The 18,400-nt window shown below is 41.1% G+C and overlaps 1 protein-coding gene across 50 annotated transcripts in view; it reads right to left on the bottom strand.

Moving 5' to 3' along the window:
• Positions 1-18,400, bottom strand: part of ANK2 (ankyrin 2) — a 296,641-nt gene that overhangs the window by 37,007 nt on the left and 241,234 nt on the right. For 19 of the 50 annotated variants that reach the window (XM_068153843.1, XM_068153848.1, XM_068153849.1 and 16 more), the window contains 7 exons: positions 17,176-17,320; positions 12,458-12,560; positions 11,760-11,863; positions 9,427-9,468; positions 8,542-8,577; positions 1,757-1,981; positions 189-287 (listed from right to left, as the gene is read on the bottom strand). In XM_068153843.1, the coding sequence (XP_068009944.1) occupies positions 189-287; positions 1,757-1,981; positions 8,542-8,577; positions 9,427-9,468; positions 11,760-11,863; positions 12,458-12,560; positions 17,176-17,320 (754 nt within the window). Of the gene's footprint in view, positions 1-188; positions 288-1,756; positions 1,982-8,541; positions 8,578-9,426; positions 9,469-11,759; positions 11,864-12,457; positions 12,561-15,335; positions 15,348-17,175; positions 17,321-18,400 lie in introns of all 50 variants that reach the window. The other 31 variants (XM_068153888.1, XM_068153858.1, XM_068153862.1 and 28 more) reach the window with 8 other exon arrangements.

Here is an 18,400-nt window from a genome sequence, read left to right as displayed (position 1 = left end):
CATACCACCAAAACAAAACCACATACCACAAAGGTTGGAAAATGGTCCACTAAGGGTTAGGTATACAAAATTTTAGATGATAGAAAGGGACAATATCATGGGCAGAATGACATAAAAAAATCATATTGCAGAAGGAGGAGAAGAATGGGGAGGTCAGCATCCATCAATTTGTTTCAAGTCTCTCCTACCCAAGGAATTTGGTCCCAGGAGGCCCCAGCTGAAGGATTCGGCTGACCAAGCTTTCTCCCTCATTAAGTGGGGGAGGAGCCGTAGGCAGATGAAGTTTACTGAGTACATCCAAAGCAGCAGTGAAAGAAAGAACATAAATAAACTTTATGTATTTTTTGTGCCAGAACGCCAGGGCCACTGTCTGGTCCACAGAGTGGAATCAGGCTGTACACTGAATAAGGTTCCATCCTAGCAGTGACAATTTGGTGTTTGGAATCGGCAAGCCTTCTCAATTTAGGATCTTGTCTTGCTTGTGGGAAGACACTGGGAGTTTTGGCAGTGGACTCGGTGGGAATGGGATTTGGACCTTGGAATGCATCTCTGCAAAGAGTAGAGTGATTCTCTTATCACTGCCAGTACAGCACCTTGAAAAACACTTGCAGGAAGGGGACACATCTGAGTCAATATAACTGTGCTGTATCCTGCTCTGGCAGGTGAGATGTTCTCATTAGTTAGAAGATGGGAGACATACTTAAGTCCAATTTGTGTGTGACAAAGAGAATGCAAAGACTGAATATGACAGCACAGTATTTCTTCTGCTCTATAGATTTCTTTCTACTTCTCTTTACAACAAGATGTGAAAAGAACAAGTGGTACAAAGCATCTGATTAGCCAAAACACCAAAGCAGTTAAACTTTGCCAGTCAACTTTGTTCTTTCCCTAAGCTCAATAGTTTAGAAGAAGCACTACCAAAGACAGTGCTCTGATACTGCCTGTTACAACAGGAGCTTAATACAGCTGACTGGTTTTGAAACAGGCTTAAACTACTGCTGTTTATAGAGTCACTTTTGTTACAGTTTCTGCATGAAGCTACTTCCTGTAATAGAAGGGGTTCCATCACTCATCCACTTTTGGATGTCATAGTTAATAGGGAGAACATTTGGTAAAAGAAATTGGAAAAACAAAGTGTGGATAACTGCTGCTTTCAGCTAGAAATTGCTAAAACAAGCTTAGCAGCAGACACAGATCTGATCTTTCTACGGGTTTTGCAGCATAGGGCAAAAGAAATGGCCAAATAAATCCAGGGTGGTCCTATTGCTAAACTCAGCAGTTTCAACCCCAGAAAAATCAAAGGCACTGTGTTTCCCTGATGGCCCCAGTTCTGGTGACACAACACAAGTTTCTATGCAGCTGTAACTTGTATTGTGCACAGAGCAGGCTTGAGATCAGTGCTGTGCTATTCACACTTTATATGTAGAGGACTTAAATAGAGTAGGACCTGCCTTTGCTGGCTGCAGAGGGGTCTTTTCCTGCTACCATAGTATCACACCACTGAGTAATAAGTTTATCCAAGGAAGCACGTTAACCTCAGCACTAGTGGTTAAAATACCTATTTCCAAAGGAAAAGGAGTCAAAGCCTTGTGAATTGTTAACTAACAACTGATTTGTGCTTCACACAACCAGCCTTGACCATATGTTACAAACATCTTTCTCTGTTCGAGTCTTGAAAGGGAACCATTTCAGTGCAACTTGTGAACAGCTGATAATCGACGCAAGGCTTTCCTCCAGGCCATATGGCCCCTCTTACCCAAGAAACTGAGCACCAGAAGGTCCAACTTCAATCAGGCGGCTGGCCAGCCCTTCACCCTCCACCATGGGGGGCATGGTGGCCAGCCTGTGGCGTTTCACCAGGCGGCAGGTCACCCGCGTCGGCGCGGTGCACTTGCGCGGAGGGATAATGATGCGCAGCCCGTTGTGTCTGCAGCCTCTCATGGCACCCCCGCGAGCATCCACCATGAAACTAACTAGGAAGCTGAAAAGTCAGGGAAAACAATTAGCTACAGCCCTTACCATGATCCCTTTGGTCCCACTCCACACACATAACAAACTATGTATGAAAATAGAGCTCTTTCTCAGGATGTACAGTTAGAAAAGGCCTTTCTCCCATGTGAAGCACCAAATCATGCCAAGATTGTTTCTTCAGTAAACTGACTGAACTGCTGCCCAAGTCCTTCACAAAGTCCTGTATTACAGTGCCGCAGCTGGTAACAGCACCAGCAGTCACTAATGTGGGCATGTGTATGGACCTAATAGAGACAGTGTCACATGCAAAAGTGACTGCTCTGTACCTGCCAGCAGCTATGTTGTGAAACTGCCATTCTTTAAAGCCTTTACAAAGTAAATGCATCTTAGTGAAGAAAACAATTTGACTCAAGAAGGTAAAGCCAATTCTGACTGGAAGGGTTGTTGGGTGTTTTAGCTTCTCTCTCTAGCTCTTTGATAGACTGTATTTTTTAACAAAAAGTTGTTCTGGATTTTAATGTCATTGTCTGAAGACAACTTTTGGGTTTGGGTGAAATGACACTAGCTACAATCAGGGTTGAAAGCTCACTTAGGGATTTCTGTTTTACTTTGAACAGAAATAGAATGTCCCAGTGGAAAGCTTACAGCTGCAGAAAGCCATCTACAAGGAGCCCTCTTCTAACAAGGTAAATGATCTTAGTTATTTCTTTTAAAGGGAGAAAAACATTTAATGGCATGTCTTTTCTGCGGAATGGTTTATAGTTCCACGTATAACCAGCAGGTAGGTTTTGACAGGTTTGTTACAAAGACTGGGGACATTCCTGAAATTCAGTTTTGGGGGTTTTCTTATTTTTTACTGGTTTGTGACTTGGGATCATGCCTGATGTGGAGGGGAATGTCAGGTTTCTGGAAGTGAAAGTAAGAGTAGATGAGACAGAACAGCATCAGGCCTACTTCTAGCTATTAAAATAGAATCATCACATGGGGAGTCGCAGAAATGATACTGAAGGACCTGCAATAGAGAAAAGCCCTTATCACGTCAGTAACGAACACAGGTATTTCTCCACTGTCCCCTGGACCGTTCTGTGCAACAAACATTGCATCCATTCATTGTCCACACAGCTACAAGGAATTCCACATGCTGTAAGAACACAACACTCAACACACCGTGCAAGTCAGAAAGATGGATGACAGACAGGAGTCACAAGCGCCAGTCAGAAGCACACCATGCACCACGGATGCCAGTCGTTCTCACACATGCAGCTCCTAGTCTACTGCCATTCATATACCTCTAGGCTTTGTTTAGTGTAAAAGTCTGGGGAGTACAACCATTATTCCTTAGAGGGTGGTGTTTCTGTGGTTTTAACAAGGGGGGAAAAAAAGAAAATGAAAACATTTTACAGCTTTGATTCTCTGGGGATTCATTGAGGAAAAACTGGGAGCTTCCTTCATAAAATACATACTTCATACATTTTAAAGCACAGGTGAAAGAAGAGCTCGAGAGATACTGAATGCCCAGCTGTTGCAGTTATGTTCTGTGGCTTGCATTGCCATTTTCCTTGAACTGTATGAAGTGCTGTTCTCGGGGTGGTTCTGAATTGAGTTTTGGTGAATCAGTCCAGGTCTGTTACAATGGGTGGGTTAGAGGTAGTTACTAACACCCAGAGGTTCACATTTTGATGCTAATACTATGAGCAACAGAAATACCAAGCTCACAATTACCAGTAGCTAATGAGTGCACTTACTGAATTAAATTAGCATTTACATTTTTCAGTGTGTAAGCTGTTAGGAATACAGTTTTTAGGATTCAGTTCTTTCCACAGGTGCTGTAATACTCAGGATTGTCTACTGTAACAACAGGATCACCTCTCTCACTGAACTATCAGTGCTAGACCATCTCTTTGTCCTATGTCCTCCTTAGCCTATCTCCCAAGTGTCTCAGCAATGCCAAACCCACTGTTAACTGCTAGAAGAATACATACAGAAGGTGTAAGGGTCTAAATCAAGCAACCCTCCTTTTGACTACAAAAATGGATTCTGTTTGATCTGGTGCTCTTTCTTGCCAGAATAATTCCTTTCAGACTAACTAAAAGATAAGCAGAGTGCTGAAGCAGTGGTCAGTGCTGCCTTCCCAGAAAGCACACCTTTTATATGATCAAGGTAACTAGCTTGTGGTGTAGGGCCAGTACAAAAGCTAGAGGACCAGGAGCAGTCTGTGATTTGAATCATCTGTAACAAACTGGTAACACAGCCCTGTGTTCCCACATCTGCAAAACTTAGGATCTCATAGAGCTCAGTTAAAAAGGGGAGTGTGGCATTTGTCTATAGGGAGCACTGGAGATGCAAAGGGCTGGGTGTGGGTGTTTGAGCTCTAGACCTGCAGCTTTCTGTTTATTGAATGTGCCTGGTGGGTCACTGCAAAATCTGCCAGTGGTAGACCTTGCAGATCTATCAGTCATCTACCACTGAAATCAACTATTGCTACAGAGAGTGGAAAAACAGGCAAAGATAAGTATCATTGGAAGTTGACAACAGATAACAATGGTTAGGATAAAACCTGTTGGGTTACTTATCAACATCATCTTTAAAAAACATCAGTTTCTAACATAAAATCTAATTATTAGCTAAACAAGACAGTCTGGCAAACTGTTCATCACAATATACACCAAAACCCAAGTTTGTGCCATGGCTCTGGCACAGCACCTCAGATCAAATGGGAGATTCCTGAAGGGTTCTGTGACTTCTGGATAGGTCTGAAACAACCTGAAAGAGACTGCAAGTACCCCACAACTACTGGGCAGCAAACCCAGACAAACAGAGCAGTACAAGGACAGCACAGAAAGATTAGTGCCATCTGGCATACTACCCAGGGAGCAGCCAGCTCACAGAGGCAGCTATATACTACTACAGCATTTCCAGAGAACACCTTTTAGAGAACTTGCATTAATATAGGGCAAAAGAAACTGAAGGGGGGAAATTTGAGAGGCCAGTACACTGATGCAGGGCTTGTAGAGCTGACACAATGTATAGACAGCCTCTTTCTCACCACACCACTCTACTTCCTAACTTTCTGCTACATATTTTCATCCATTTATTTAATCAAATTCATTATTTTTTTAAGTCAGCACAGTTCAGGTAATGTTGGATGTGCAGCCAATTTAAAGAAAAGTAATTAATGACAACAAACCATTTTGTGCCTACTTGCTACACAGTAGGGCATCTGCATGGTGCCACTGCTGTTCCATGTTCCAGGGCTTTCCAGGGAAAGCTTTGCCCTTTTGAAGGCCTGTATCTCAATGTACAAATAATTCATACTAAACTAACTCACGACATGAAATGTGCTTTGTGAAGCCGGCATTTAGGAAGGTGAAACAACTGCATGACTAATGTAAAGGAAATGCAAAATGCAGATTAATTATTTTGTTGCCCACACACACACACGTTATTTTTCCTCTCCCTAATGTTTCTTTTACCAGATGTTAAGACTGTACTCAGATGAAAAAAAGCCAAACTAGGAGGAATAATTGGCCAATTGAGTCATCACCCTGGGAAAGTGGAACCTTTTCATAACAATTTGCCACAGTCAAAAAGAAATTAATGCATAAGCCTAACATATGGAAAAGCCTAACATCACATAGATTCCCTGAAGCTGAGGTGCAGGAGCGCTTCTCTTGGTGCACAGAGAGAGAGTGCTTTGCTCTACCATCCCCGAGAGGCACCTGATCAGTCTTTGAGCATTCCTTACATGCTCCTGTGATAATTTTATATGTTAAAAATTAAAATGTAGAAGAAAACAAAGTATCTTACAGGAAAACTCCATGTAGATATAATAGCTACAGCCTTCAGAAGGGGTTAAAAAGTGGTGTAATGGAGGGGGGGGAAGAAAACCTGACAGGGAAGAAGTAAAAAGAAATGAGGTAAAACTGAGGAGAGGGAGGAAACGTTTGGACAGCTGGTAAGTAGGAAAACATTCTCACGAGTCATGTAAAACAAGGGTGGGCAAACTAAGTGAACTGATTGATCAAACAGTGCATCAAAACTGTATGAATTTTTCTTTTCACCAGCCAAGATATTTCAGAACATGTTTTATATGTCCTTTGACTATATACAGGGGAAGTGTTCTTCTTTAGCACTGACTTCAGTTTATCTTGGCAAGCTACAGCAAGAACTTACATTTCAGTTGAGAGGATTCAAAGTCCAAGCAGATTAGGAGTTAAAGCAGCAAAGTCAAAATTTGTGTGTCAAGGGTGACTAGGGCAGCAATGAGATGATCTTTTCTCAGCACTAAGCCTCTGAGTAAGTTTCATTTCCTGCCAGTGAGGTTCCAATAGAAATGATCCATGACACAGATGTGTGACCCTGACAGGCCTGCAAATTGGATTGATCCAGAGCTTTCCTGAAATGAGCAAGGTGGCAATCCAATAGAATAGCCACATCAATAAATTAATTAGGTCTGGGAAAGCATTTCCTTTTCTCTTTTAAAGGTAAGGAAAGGAAATCAAGATTTTTTTAAATTATTTTTTTTAATTTAGAGAAAAAATAAGGAATAAAAGTTCTGTTCTAGGAATGATTACAGACTGCAGGGGAGTCTACACATGCTTCTGTTAAATGCATGGTTAGCAGTTAGATCAAGCATCATACATTTCCCTTTAATTTAGCAATTCTTACTCATCAGTTAGGCCATTTAATTCTCTTTAGAGCAATTAAAAATTACATACTTGCCAGGTGAAAGGTCACTCTATCAAGAAATACTGTCTTACGGCATCCTCCTGGTTGAGGGCATGTAACAAAGGCCCCTAAGTCTTTCAGGCTGTTTCCATGCCCACCACAGAGAGTAGAACAAACAGCCATGGGTTTTCTAATGGCTGCACTACAACCAAGTGCAGACAATTTATATGCCCTGGATTTATCCACCTTACTAAAAGTTCTGTCTTCACATGTCATATTTGTATTACAGATCTGAGCCTGAGTTATTCCTTTTGCTGATTTTAATCTTGTGGGATTAACTTGCTTTTATTCTAGATCTATGCTCATTGGCAGGGTAATAGCACTAAGAACAAATAAAACAAAAAATGGAGGTATCAGCCCTAGGGAGGCAAGAGAAGATACTTATTGTGTGATTTGTGGAGGGCCACTGTTATGTAACTAGCTTTGCAGAAGAGTCCCAGTTTCAGGTGGCTGCAGAAGCAAGCATGTTGGCACTCAAACACGAGATCATCTGAAGAGCCATGCAAGCCTAGCATCATCAAGTGCCTCTCTAGAACAGGCAACAGTTCTTGAACACATCAAACCAGAGTCGGCAAAACATCACTTCCACACGCTCAGTTCTGCTGTGATTGCTCTTTCAGACTGGCTGGAGGCAGGCACACATGCTCTCATCAGGTAGCAGGAAACATTAAAAAGCTCTAATAGAGCACATCCACTGTAGACACACTGAAGAACTTTCCTGCGTACATTATCTTAAGTGTTAAAGAAACTGGGAAACAAGGAGCTAGCAGCATTCAGTGTTAGTCGCAGTGTGACGAAGCAGAAACAATCAATCAGGGTGCTTCAGCCATTGTACAGTGTTCAGCTGGAGAAGGAAAACTGACAGAGAGTGTGAAATTAAGAGAAAGGCCTTGATCCAGCTCCCACTGAAGTCAACAGCGATTCATTCAACTACCTGAGTGTGCTTTCCATCAGGCTGCAGCTATGCCATACATAAACAAGGCAAAATACCCATTCCAGGAGGACAAAAAACATGATCCTACACAAGAAACTACTCGAGTGTTAGCTTATGGTAACATTCACTTCACTGCGTTAGTGAGACTGAGTGACGTGACCTAAAAAGATGGGCTTGTAGCTCAGGGCTTCATTTAGCCATTTAATAATTTTGCACAGCTGAATATTTAAGAAGATTTTCACCTTGCTATGGTTATGTTAAAGGAGGTGAAGAGGTATTATGCCAACAGTCAGTTTGCAAGTGAAGATCATTTCCTTTGGGAAAGTACTGCTTCAGGTGCTCTGTGCAGGATGTCCCAGTGATTAACTGAGGTTACAAAAGATGCATGTGGCAGGAAAACCCAAATCTGCTGGGTCTGTGCTGTTATTCTGCTAGTTCCAATGTGGTGGCACAAGCTGGGAAATATGGCCTAGGGAGGGGTTCTGCAATATTCTTTGTACAGACAAGTCAGACAACAGCTGCAACTAAATCTACAGTAGTTTGTGTTGGGTTATTTGGGGGATTTCCTTCCTTATAATAATATTAAGCCATGCCACAACAGAGAGAATGTATTGTTAAGTCAACGGTTAAAACAGTCTGGAAGTGTGTAAGGAGCTTTGTTCAGATGTTTTTGCAATGGACTTCTGTCCAGTCCTCTCTTCTTACAGAGGACACAGCAGATGGGAGAAAGTGGACACTTCACAGAAACAGGACCATGTGGCACCGTTACTGTTAGTTAGTTTTTACTCTTTAGCTACAATGCACTATCAAAACACTAAAGCATCCTGAAGTGAGGTAAGAGAGGAGGATAAATAGGGTGGGTAAGAAAAGTGCAATGTATTAAAGAAAGAAATTATGCAGAAGTTCACCTGCTGTTGTCATGATCAAGACATGGAGAAGAGCATCTGCAATAGAATAGATGTTTAAACATCAAAAAGGAAAAGAAAGGGAAAAACAGAATGAGTTAAATGAAATACTGAAATATTGGGAAAATGAACAGGTTTCTAAATTAAACACATGAACATACTTATGCATATTCATTACATGTGAGGAGGTAGGAGTGAGTATGGAAAATAAGCCTAAACATCCTTGGTTCTAAGTGGTTACTACTGCTGCAGAAGTAAAGCCAGAGCCATCTGGTCCCTCTGCATCTGTGCTCAAAGTCAGATACCTAAAGTGTACAGTTAGTGAGATTCTGAGTAAATCTTTCACAACCACATCAGAGGAGATGCTGCTTGGTTTAGGTATCCACAACTAAAATGTGAGCTATGGTGTACCAAAGGGCCAGGTATCTAAGGTAATTCAGCCAGTGTTTCTGAGAACACCATTTCAAATTGCTTCAGCTTTCCTGTCAATAGATTCTGTCCTCTACTGTCTTCCCTTTCATTCCAACATGTTTCTTGTCCTCCTTTCATTTCACACAGCAGAATGACAAATTCCAGACTTTCAGTTCAGCCTGTTCAGGCTCTTAGTAACATGTCACACGGCCAGTTAGTTTTCTGATCTCACCCTTTATTTCCTATAGCTCTATTGCCATTTTCTTCCACTCACACAAGCAGCCATTTGCTATTAGTGTAACACAGCTGCTGGTTTTCCTTACTGTAGCTTTCTAAATAAAGGCCATAAAAGCTAGAAGTGACTATCAGCTGGTTGCTGCCAGGTCCTGTTTCCATAACTATTTCCAGGAAGTTAATTTCACATTAGGGAAAATGATATTATGGAGTCAATATAAACACTTGAAATATTTTGTTTACCTTGTTAGCAAGGATCCAGCCTCCTTTTTGCCAGACATGCAGCTAAGAATGATAATTCACATTATTTGTCACAGTCTGAGCTGCCCACTCCCTCCTTTTCCTCCCTTTTTCATTGATGGAAGCAACAACTTCCAGAGAGGTGATTTCATTAGCATCATCCCAACTGTTTCATTTTGTCTCATACAAATACTGATAGATATGGATAATCTATTAGTCAAATAGGGACTTCATAAAATTATAGACAAGAAATTAGTATCTTCCATTAAACAAAAGTTCTACCATGAGCAAATCAATTGGAAAACTGCAGAGCTGCTGCATCTCTTGCTCCAGAACACAAATGCAAATTAACGTCAAAGCATGAACTCAAAGCTGCTTCCTGCCAGGGCCAGTTCCTGACAATATGTCAGATTTTCCTCTCTCATCCACCCTGCCTTTATCTATTTGTTAGTAAAATTCTCAGAAATACAACTAAAATGTGGATTTTTTTTTTTCCACTGTGTTCCCAGTACCCTGGTATGAAAACAGCTTATTTTGTACATAATTTATACTCTTGCAGGCAGGCAGCCTTATCTTTACCATTCATGCTTAACTACTGCAGGTGATAGAGACATAGGAATATGCTACTGTCAAGCACATCTAAATGCTGCAAATGGAAAGAAATCTTTCAGTTCAGTGGGGTTTTGCCTTTCAGCTTAAAGAAAATGTGTTCTTCCACAACAGGACATTGTGAGGTATGAGATTGAAACTGTGCAACACATTTGCATTTATATAGGCATTAGTTATGTCTCTCCTAACACCTCACTAGGGAATTACACATAATACCACCTAAAAGTGATAAAACTCTGTCTTATTAGATATTTAGCACCAAAATGTTGTGACATATCCAGAGATCCTTAACTTTGCTCAATATGGAAGATCAGGTTTGCCAGGGGAAGCAAATCTGATTTGCTGAAAGGAAGTTTAAGTGCCGGAATTTACACTTTTTCCTTCAGCCACTATTCAGAATCTGTTAGCTGTGTAAAACGACCAGACTGAATAGTCAGTCATACATTTCTTTGGTACAATCTTTGGTGAAGTTCATTGGTATACTTGAAAAGATAGTAATTTATGTTATCTTAAATGTTACTGTTTCATAAAAGGCTACAAAGAGCATTGCTCCAATTCAAATCAGCTATTCTTATCCTACCACTAGCATCCTGATCATCCAAAAAGATCTAAATACCACCACTATTTTTAAAACACAAAATTATTGCACATCCAAGAAATAAACATCACTCCTCTAGAATGTGATACTAAATACTAGGAAGTCTTTAGTTCATCCTCTGTAGTCACTAGGAAGACCTGCCTTTCTGAGAATCTAAAGTAATAAGTCCTTTGGGAAAAGTCTGTCAACTATTTAGAGTTAGGATAAACCACCAAACCCATTTGAAAGCTGACATACCAATATATATAAACACACACATACTGTACACATCAAGCATTTTCATTTAAGTTGTTAGTTTTAGAGCTCAAGAAAAGCAAATCCAAACAACAGTGGTCACAGCCAACTACCCTGCTACAGCTAACTAACTTCTCCTGTATTTCACAAATCAGTTTGCAGTCAGAGTTCTGAAAATAGTGATCCTCTTCTGGCTGCCATTCCAAATGGGATTCTGTGGTCATTTGCATAGACTTCAGGATAGAATTACTTAAAACACAGTAAGTAAGAGCACTTCAAACAAATGCAGATAGATTTTGAGGCCTATCAGGATAAGCTCTGTAAGTGTAAAGTGCTTTCACCTCTCCATTTTTCACTGCCTAAATGCAAATGCTTACAAAGAGTCAGTGTGAGAACACATGAACAGAGTGGTCAAATCTGTGTGAAGTACACGATGTTGAGCTTGCTTGCCTGTAACACTGCTCATATCATTTCAAATCCTTGGTTTCTCCTTTACTAATCATGAGCAACACTAGAGCTGGTGATTGCTAATCCACTTCACTAGCACAGGATGTACTCACCAGCTGGAGTGATTAGACCCCCTTGGTCTCAATTATTACTAACTTTTTTAAGGCCCTGTATTTATTTTTCCATAAATTCACAGAAATACATGTGTGTCCATGCCAACTATCTCACTCATTCCTCTTGAGCCTGACTGAAAGCTCGCTGGCTTGCAGGGATTTCAGTGGATAGCCCGGATTAATGGTGAGAGCTCAAGAGAGCATAACACTTTCTTGACAGCTCTAGGAGGCAGTGAACTAAAATACAACTCCTACTTAAGCAAGAGCTGAAGTTGCTGCCACTGCAGGTATTCTGTTTCTCTGGTTTTTAGCACAATGTTAAGGGATACACTCACCCTGAATGAATAGGGCTGGAAGAAAGAGCCACATTGTCCAAGTTTTCAGGGCCCCAGCTTAAGCGATATGAATTCCTTTCAGCTTCTTTGGCCAGAGTTGTTACCTTGTAAGCAAAAAACCCTCCTTTTTACCACAGTAAAATCAAATCATCAACCAAACAATAAGAAGATGTATTTTGCATACTAGTGCTTAAAGCATTTACACTTCCTTTACAAACAAAACAAAGGAGTAATAATAGCATTAAGAGATTAGAAACCCCTTATTGTAATGTTTTGTGCTTGCTCCAAGTAATTACATGTTAGTGGTCCCACAGTGAAATAAAAGCTGTGATTTACCAAAGTGGCACTTCCTAAATCTTTTAACTACCAGCATGCCTCAGGGTTTTATCTTTGAGGACAACAGTCTTGAGTTCATTAGAGCACCTCAATATTTAGCCAAACAGCTGTATGCATCATTCAAAAATCAGTTAAAATGGAGAACATTTTCAATCTTCTATATTCACACAGCTCATCCGTTTGTCTTGGAATAGCATTTCATACTGCACAGCATAAAATGCCATGGAACATCAATAACATTAGCTGTCTATTAAAATAAAGCAGCACACACCCCATTGTATCATTAGCACAATCTAAACTGTAATCTTTTCTCTATTTCCAGATGTCATCAACTGAGAAGTGAACTTCAGAGGTTTGCTTACCTGCTGGCTGGGGATTACCACCGTGTCATCGATCATGGCACTGTCCCTCAGGTAGGAGGCATGGCTCAACGTGTGGGACCTGTCTGAACTGAAGGACCGCAGGCTGGTAGGTTGGTAGGATGCCATAGCAATGTATCAGCAGTACAGGTGATGTTGGGAAGGTGGCATGACAGATGGAGTGGGAGAATGAGAAGAGCGTGCCATTAGCAATATGATGCAGCTTCCAGGGGGAGCAGACAACAGTCACAAGGGAAAACAGAGCTTTGTCCATCTGTGTTACACTGCCTGTCTGACCAAGGGCCACAAGGCTTATGATGACTGACTTGCTTCAAACTGCAGAACTTAAGAGATTAATTCAGATGACAGTTTACTTTGTACTCACTTTATACTTGGCTTTGTGGCATGATAGACTCTTTATAATAAAGAGTATAAATTTGTTCTAAGTAAGGCTCTTTGGAGGAGTTGTCTCCTGCTGCATCACACAAGTGAACCACTACAGAAAAACAGAGTGCTGACACCTGAAGAAAAGCTGAAATTACTCTTTCTGAAGCTTTGTTGTGATCTACTCTCTCCCCTTAAAACTGTAAGTAAGCTTGACACTGTCCCCTGGAAGGTACACACAGCAAGGTGAATTGTGGCCAGCCGCAAGCTCCAATGTAAAACAAATTTCTTTCTTTGTATGCCAACAGCATCTTTAGAGGCAGCCCAACTGTGAGCACTGTTCCCTCTGCAAGTACACACAGCTCTGCAGAACACTGGTTGCTGTAGCAATGAGATGCAAGGCAGTAAATAAGCTGCTTCCAAGCACTGGCTCAGAATGTAACTGCAGTATCCACAAGCAAAAAGCAAGAGAGGACAAATAAGACACCACAGAAGGACACAGTGAGGTAAACAGGGTCTCTGCTACCAAACAGCACCAGTTTTGTCTGGTAAGTGTTTTCTACTAGCAGTATTAACGATTTCTTCAAACAGACCAACCCCCTTCAGAGGTTGTATGTGTAACCTGTGATGTTGTTCCTTATTGTGAGGTGTATATAGTACATAGAACTGAGGGAAGCAGTTTCATTTTCATGGCTTAGACATCCAGGAGTAGTTACTCATAATGACTAACACACTGGATCAGAACAATAGGCCATTTATCTAGGCACAGATTTTTAAGGGATAATTCATTTTCAGCAGATAGCCATAAAAAAGTCAGGTGTAAGTTATAGACATGAGATTCAAGGGCTTTAAATGCAGATCTTTCTGGAAATTGTATTTCACCATCTGGTTCAGACCACTCAGCCTTTTTCAACAATAGCTACATTCACTCAACTTTTGATCTATTTTTAGAAGCACTTATCTTATTTTTATTAGAAATATATGACACTGAAAAATCATCAGTGCTACTGAGCACTGACTTGCACCAATGGCCCATTTAGCATACTAGATGGATTGCCCAAAAGTTGAAAGCAAAGATGCTTGTTGCACAAGTATCAGCCTTAGGGAAGTCTTGAGGGAAAAGAACAATAATAAATCCTCTCTCTTACATGTTAGGAGATGTCTTTCACTTAGACAAGTAGAAGAAGTGAGACATGTAAGGCTGGCATTACTGGAATGAAGCATTCCTGGAATACCATTCTGATTAAAACAACATTTCTGTAGGGAGAGAAATTCATCCTAAAAGTAAGAAATTAGTTCTGAAAAGTAATCTGGACTATGACCATTTTGGTGAAACACTGTAGTGTGAATTGGGCAGGCAGAGTACACCTCCCTTGTCCATAACAGCAGTACTTCAGTGAACACTGGCTCTTGGAACAGTAAGCCTCAATAGCAGACCCCATTTCCCATCATTCTCCATTATTCACTGCAACACTGACACCTCCAGGACTGCTGTGCTGCGCCATGCAATGCTTGTGAGTGGTTCACCATCCAAGTTGTAGGTTCTGCTAGTCAGCTCATGTCCTGTCCTGGGTAGATAGTGCATGAAAGGATGTCTGTACTAGATCTGACTGGTTACCTTTATGGTGATTTTGTCCCTATGCTCCTGCAAGTACCTGGAGCTGCAACTCCCACCACTACACATAGCCCAGTGCATATCCACTACATAGTACCTGTATGTAAGCCCCAGTAAATATCCAGTACATTGAGGGTATGAACTTTATCTACAGGCACAAGCATGGCCAAAGCCTGAGGTAAATTAGAAAATTCCTACTACACTTAATTGCAAAGCTATTGTTCAGAGGACAGTGCCCCTTTTCTGTAACAGCTAAATGAAGAGCAAACCAGTAGTTAAAAGGTCTGTGTTTCTGAGACTTTGAATTATTTCTGACTGGAATGACAGCCCAGTTAAGGAAGAATTGTAGTGGCACTGAACAGAACTTACTGTAATAAATCTCCAGAAATCATGTAAAAAAAATCCCTGAATTGCAGAGACAAACCTGACATCTAAATACAGATTCTTTCCACATCTAGCTGTAAAATCTGTAGTCACAGATGTTGTGGGGTCACCAGCACTTTGTTCAGCCCCCAAGACTGAACTGTGGAACCCAGGGATGCTACAAAACTCCTGAACCTCAAAGTGTGTTGTGCCTGTGTTAGGCAACGCACAGACATGTATCACCCACCTCTTCTAAGCCCTGAGTATAGCCCAGGCGGGATCCAGAAAGTAGGAGCAGCACCCTCTAGCCAGGAGTACCGTTGGCTATAGTAACAGGGTAGTACTATTCACCACTACATAGCGTACTCATTTGAGACTGTAACTGTTCCCAACTGCAGCATTCTTCATTTGGTTTTCCAAATCAACTTTCCAGCATACAGCAGGCCTCCAAGATGGATGAGCAGAGACAGGTGCCATAGAGGGGTAGAGAGACATGTTCTCATGCTGTGTAATACCTACCTGGGCATGGTGCTAACGAAAGCATATGAAAAAGAATGAAGGGGAGAGAGAAATAAAATAAACAGGGAAGGTGGTTACAAAAGAAAAAGAGATGTTTTTAAATCAAATTGTTTAATGCATAAGATTACATGAGTCTAGACTGCTGATACCATTTTGCTTTACTGAGTTTCTTGAAAAACCCAAAATTGGGTGTAATGCAATGAAAGTCACATTAAAGCAGAAGCAGAATAATTTCAGCAGTCTGTGAAAATTCTTAGAACCAGTAACCTGACAGTGAGAGAAAAATGAGACTGTGGAGTTAGAAAGATGAAGTTTTTCCTGTTCATTCCTTCTCCCTTTATAATATTGCTTCATTTCAACATAATCATGCTTGCTATAGGTTGTGAAATAGTTTTCACACAACACAGAATAAAACATGTTACATGTTAGTGGCAATCTACTGAAATCCTCTCCCAGTACCTAAAAGCTAAAATACTCTAGAAACTGGGTTGACACTTTCTGCACAACCAGTTCTACACAACATGTTAAAACTAAAACAAAAAATGCTTTGTTATCATTGAAAGCCTGTGATAAAAGGTTTTGATTCTTAAGCATTCTGATGTAGTCCCTAAACATCCTCTGAGATTTAAAAAGCCACACAGACACTTTGTTTTCAGGGGATTGACTGGAGCTCTCTACAGACCACCAAAGGCTCCAAGCTTGTAAAACCTGAATGATGTGGGATTTGCACATGCTGCGAGGCAAACCCAACTGCTTCCTGACATCCTTTGTTGCAGAAGCAATTCATGGCCTGCCGGAGTAAACTGAACGGATCCTACTGATCCCACTCAGCTTCCAAAATGCTGCCAGAATAATAATCAAGGCTGGAAAACGAGGTAGATTTAAAATCCTTTCTGTTGCCAAGAGCTCAGCTCTTTCTTTTTTTTTCCCTTTAGTGAACCCCGTTCTAAAGGCAGTAAGTCTGGAGCCATGACTGGTTTACACTAGAAAGTGTCACTTCCAAGCAGGAATAGGGTAGCCTGTTCTAAATGGTAGCTCTGGGTGTTCATCTGCCACTTGGAGTCCACACTTATGCTCACTAATAAGGACTGTCATTTTGAAAAGGGATCTCTGTAGTTTTTATTTTTGTGGACTACAGTGACATTCTCTAAAATGAAATGAAAAAACATTACAAAAAGATTAAAGCTACAGGCATTATTATTCCACAAATCCATCTAGACTTCAGTTCAACTTGTTAGATACAAGCCAATCAGTACGTTTTCTGGATTGTGGTTTTTTATTTACAATATAAGTAGTGTGCTGTGCTGGCAGAAGGAAAATGGTTCTCCTTCCTGCTAATTCAGCCATGGTGAAACATTCATGTGTTTGCTGACAGTAAACTCACTGCCAATCCAAGTCTGTTGCTCCTTTCCTTATGTCTTTAGGCTGCAAACTACTCTAAAAAGCCAGCTCCCCTAATGCTAAAACACCCTGCTCACCCATCTCCCTGACTCATGGAATGAGGGGATGGCAATAATTGCAAGCCCTTTCCCCAGACAGCCTGGCCACAGAGACAATACAGCAAGACCCAAGAAAGAGTCTAGTCAAGCATTTGTGATCCTAAGTACAGTATTAGTGCCAAATGGCACTAATAATTTCTGGACTGGTTGGGAAATATTCCTCCTGACCACACTTTCTTCTCACAAAGTGGCCACTGCCACACTGATAAACCCAACAAAGAAACACTGACAAGTGCATCCCATGTTTCCCTTGAGTGAAAGGCCCCGAGAAAGGGATTTCAGACATTTGCAACAGTGTGTGCAGAATTATTGTAAGGAAAGATAAGTGCCCAGGCAAATACCTGTCAGATCGTCCTCCTTCCAAGCTGTACCTTAGGTAATTCATACCATCTAAGAACTGGCTGCTTGGTAGAGAGTCATCTCCAAGTTCTCTGAGATCTTCTGGCCTCAGGTACTCTCCTCCATCTCCTGTCATTGTGTCATCACCTTTAAACCAATCACAGAAGGGACAGCGATAAGCACACACATGAGTTTGGTTGCTTTGACATGCTGGGATCTCACAGCTGGCTGGCACAATAAACAGGAAGGCATTTTCCACTCAGGAAACACTGCAAACCACAAGCAGTTAATGCATCTAATCACACTGGCAGATCAAGCAAGGTTTTTGAAAAGTATAAAATAAAACCCACATTGAAGCCAAGGTGATTAATCAATTAGATTTCATCTGATGTTTGCTGTTGCACATACTGGCAAGGAGGAAGCGTCATTGCTACTCTTTAAAGCATGGTCCCTCTGTTCCTTTATCCATGTTAGCTCTCCTGACAGCTTATAATTAAATAGAACTCATTACTTGACTGTAAGCTCTGCCTTTGCAGCTGAAAACTTATTTTTTGTGGCCTTATGCTTGATAGTTGCAAATCCTAATTTAACCTCTCCATGTCCAAACTCCCCAATGTACAAGGCTGTCTCACCCACACTCCAACATCCTTCTATGATCAGCACAAAACCTGTTATATCTAAACCATGACAGTATCATGTTTAACACAGCAATAAGCTCAAGTGCATGGATGATAACAATCATTAATCAGAAAAGTAATTCAGAATGAATCAAAGCCTGGGTGATCCTTGGTTACCTGACACAGGAACCTTTTTGCATAGAACAGGGTTTCATGTTTGGGGATGTTTAAAGGTCCAAAATTCTGCCTGCGGGTTTCAGTTCCTTTCCCAACGGTTCATTACTGCTGCTGGAGGCCTGCTGTGGCCTCACAACATGATCCTATGCCACCAATACCTTCACACCTTCTCATTTTCCAAGCTGCATGGGCAAATGTCAAGAACGTGAAGTTAAGCTACATGCAGGAAACTGCAACTGTTACTGGGAAGAGCCTTCAGGGGCTATGCATTGCAGCTGCAGTAATTCACCCCAATATGCTGAGAAACAGAGGGCTGTGAAGATCAGGTAAGTGGTATCCATGCTGGAGCAAACAGAATTCACCTTGACATCAGGACAGCTGTCACTTGTGTGAATTAATGTCTTAATAAAGCAAAACTGCAAAACCCCATTAC

Source organism: Melanerpes formicivorus, unplaced genomic scaffold, assembly GCF_026170545.1.
Source record: "Melanerpes formicivorus ecotype bairdi unplaced genomic scaffold, bMelFor1.0.p_v2 SCAF_27, whole genome shotgun sequence".
NCBI lineage: Eukaryota > Metazoa > Chordata > Aves > Piciformes > Picidae > Melanerpes > Melanerpes formicivorus.
Note: the sequence above shows the minus strand (reverse complement) of the source record. Positions and strands in the feature narration are given on the sequence as shown.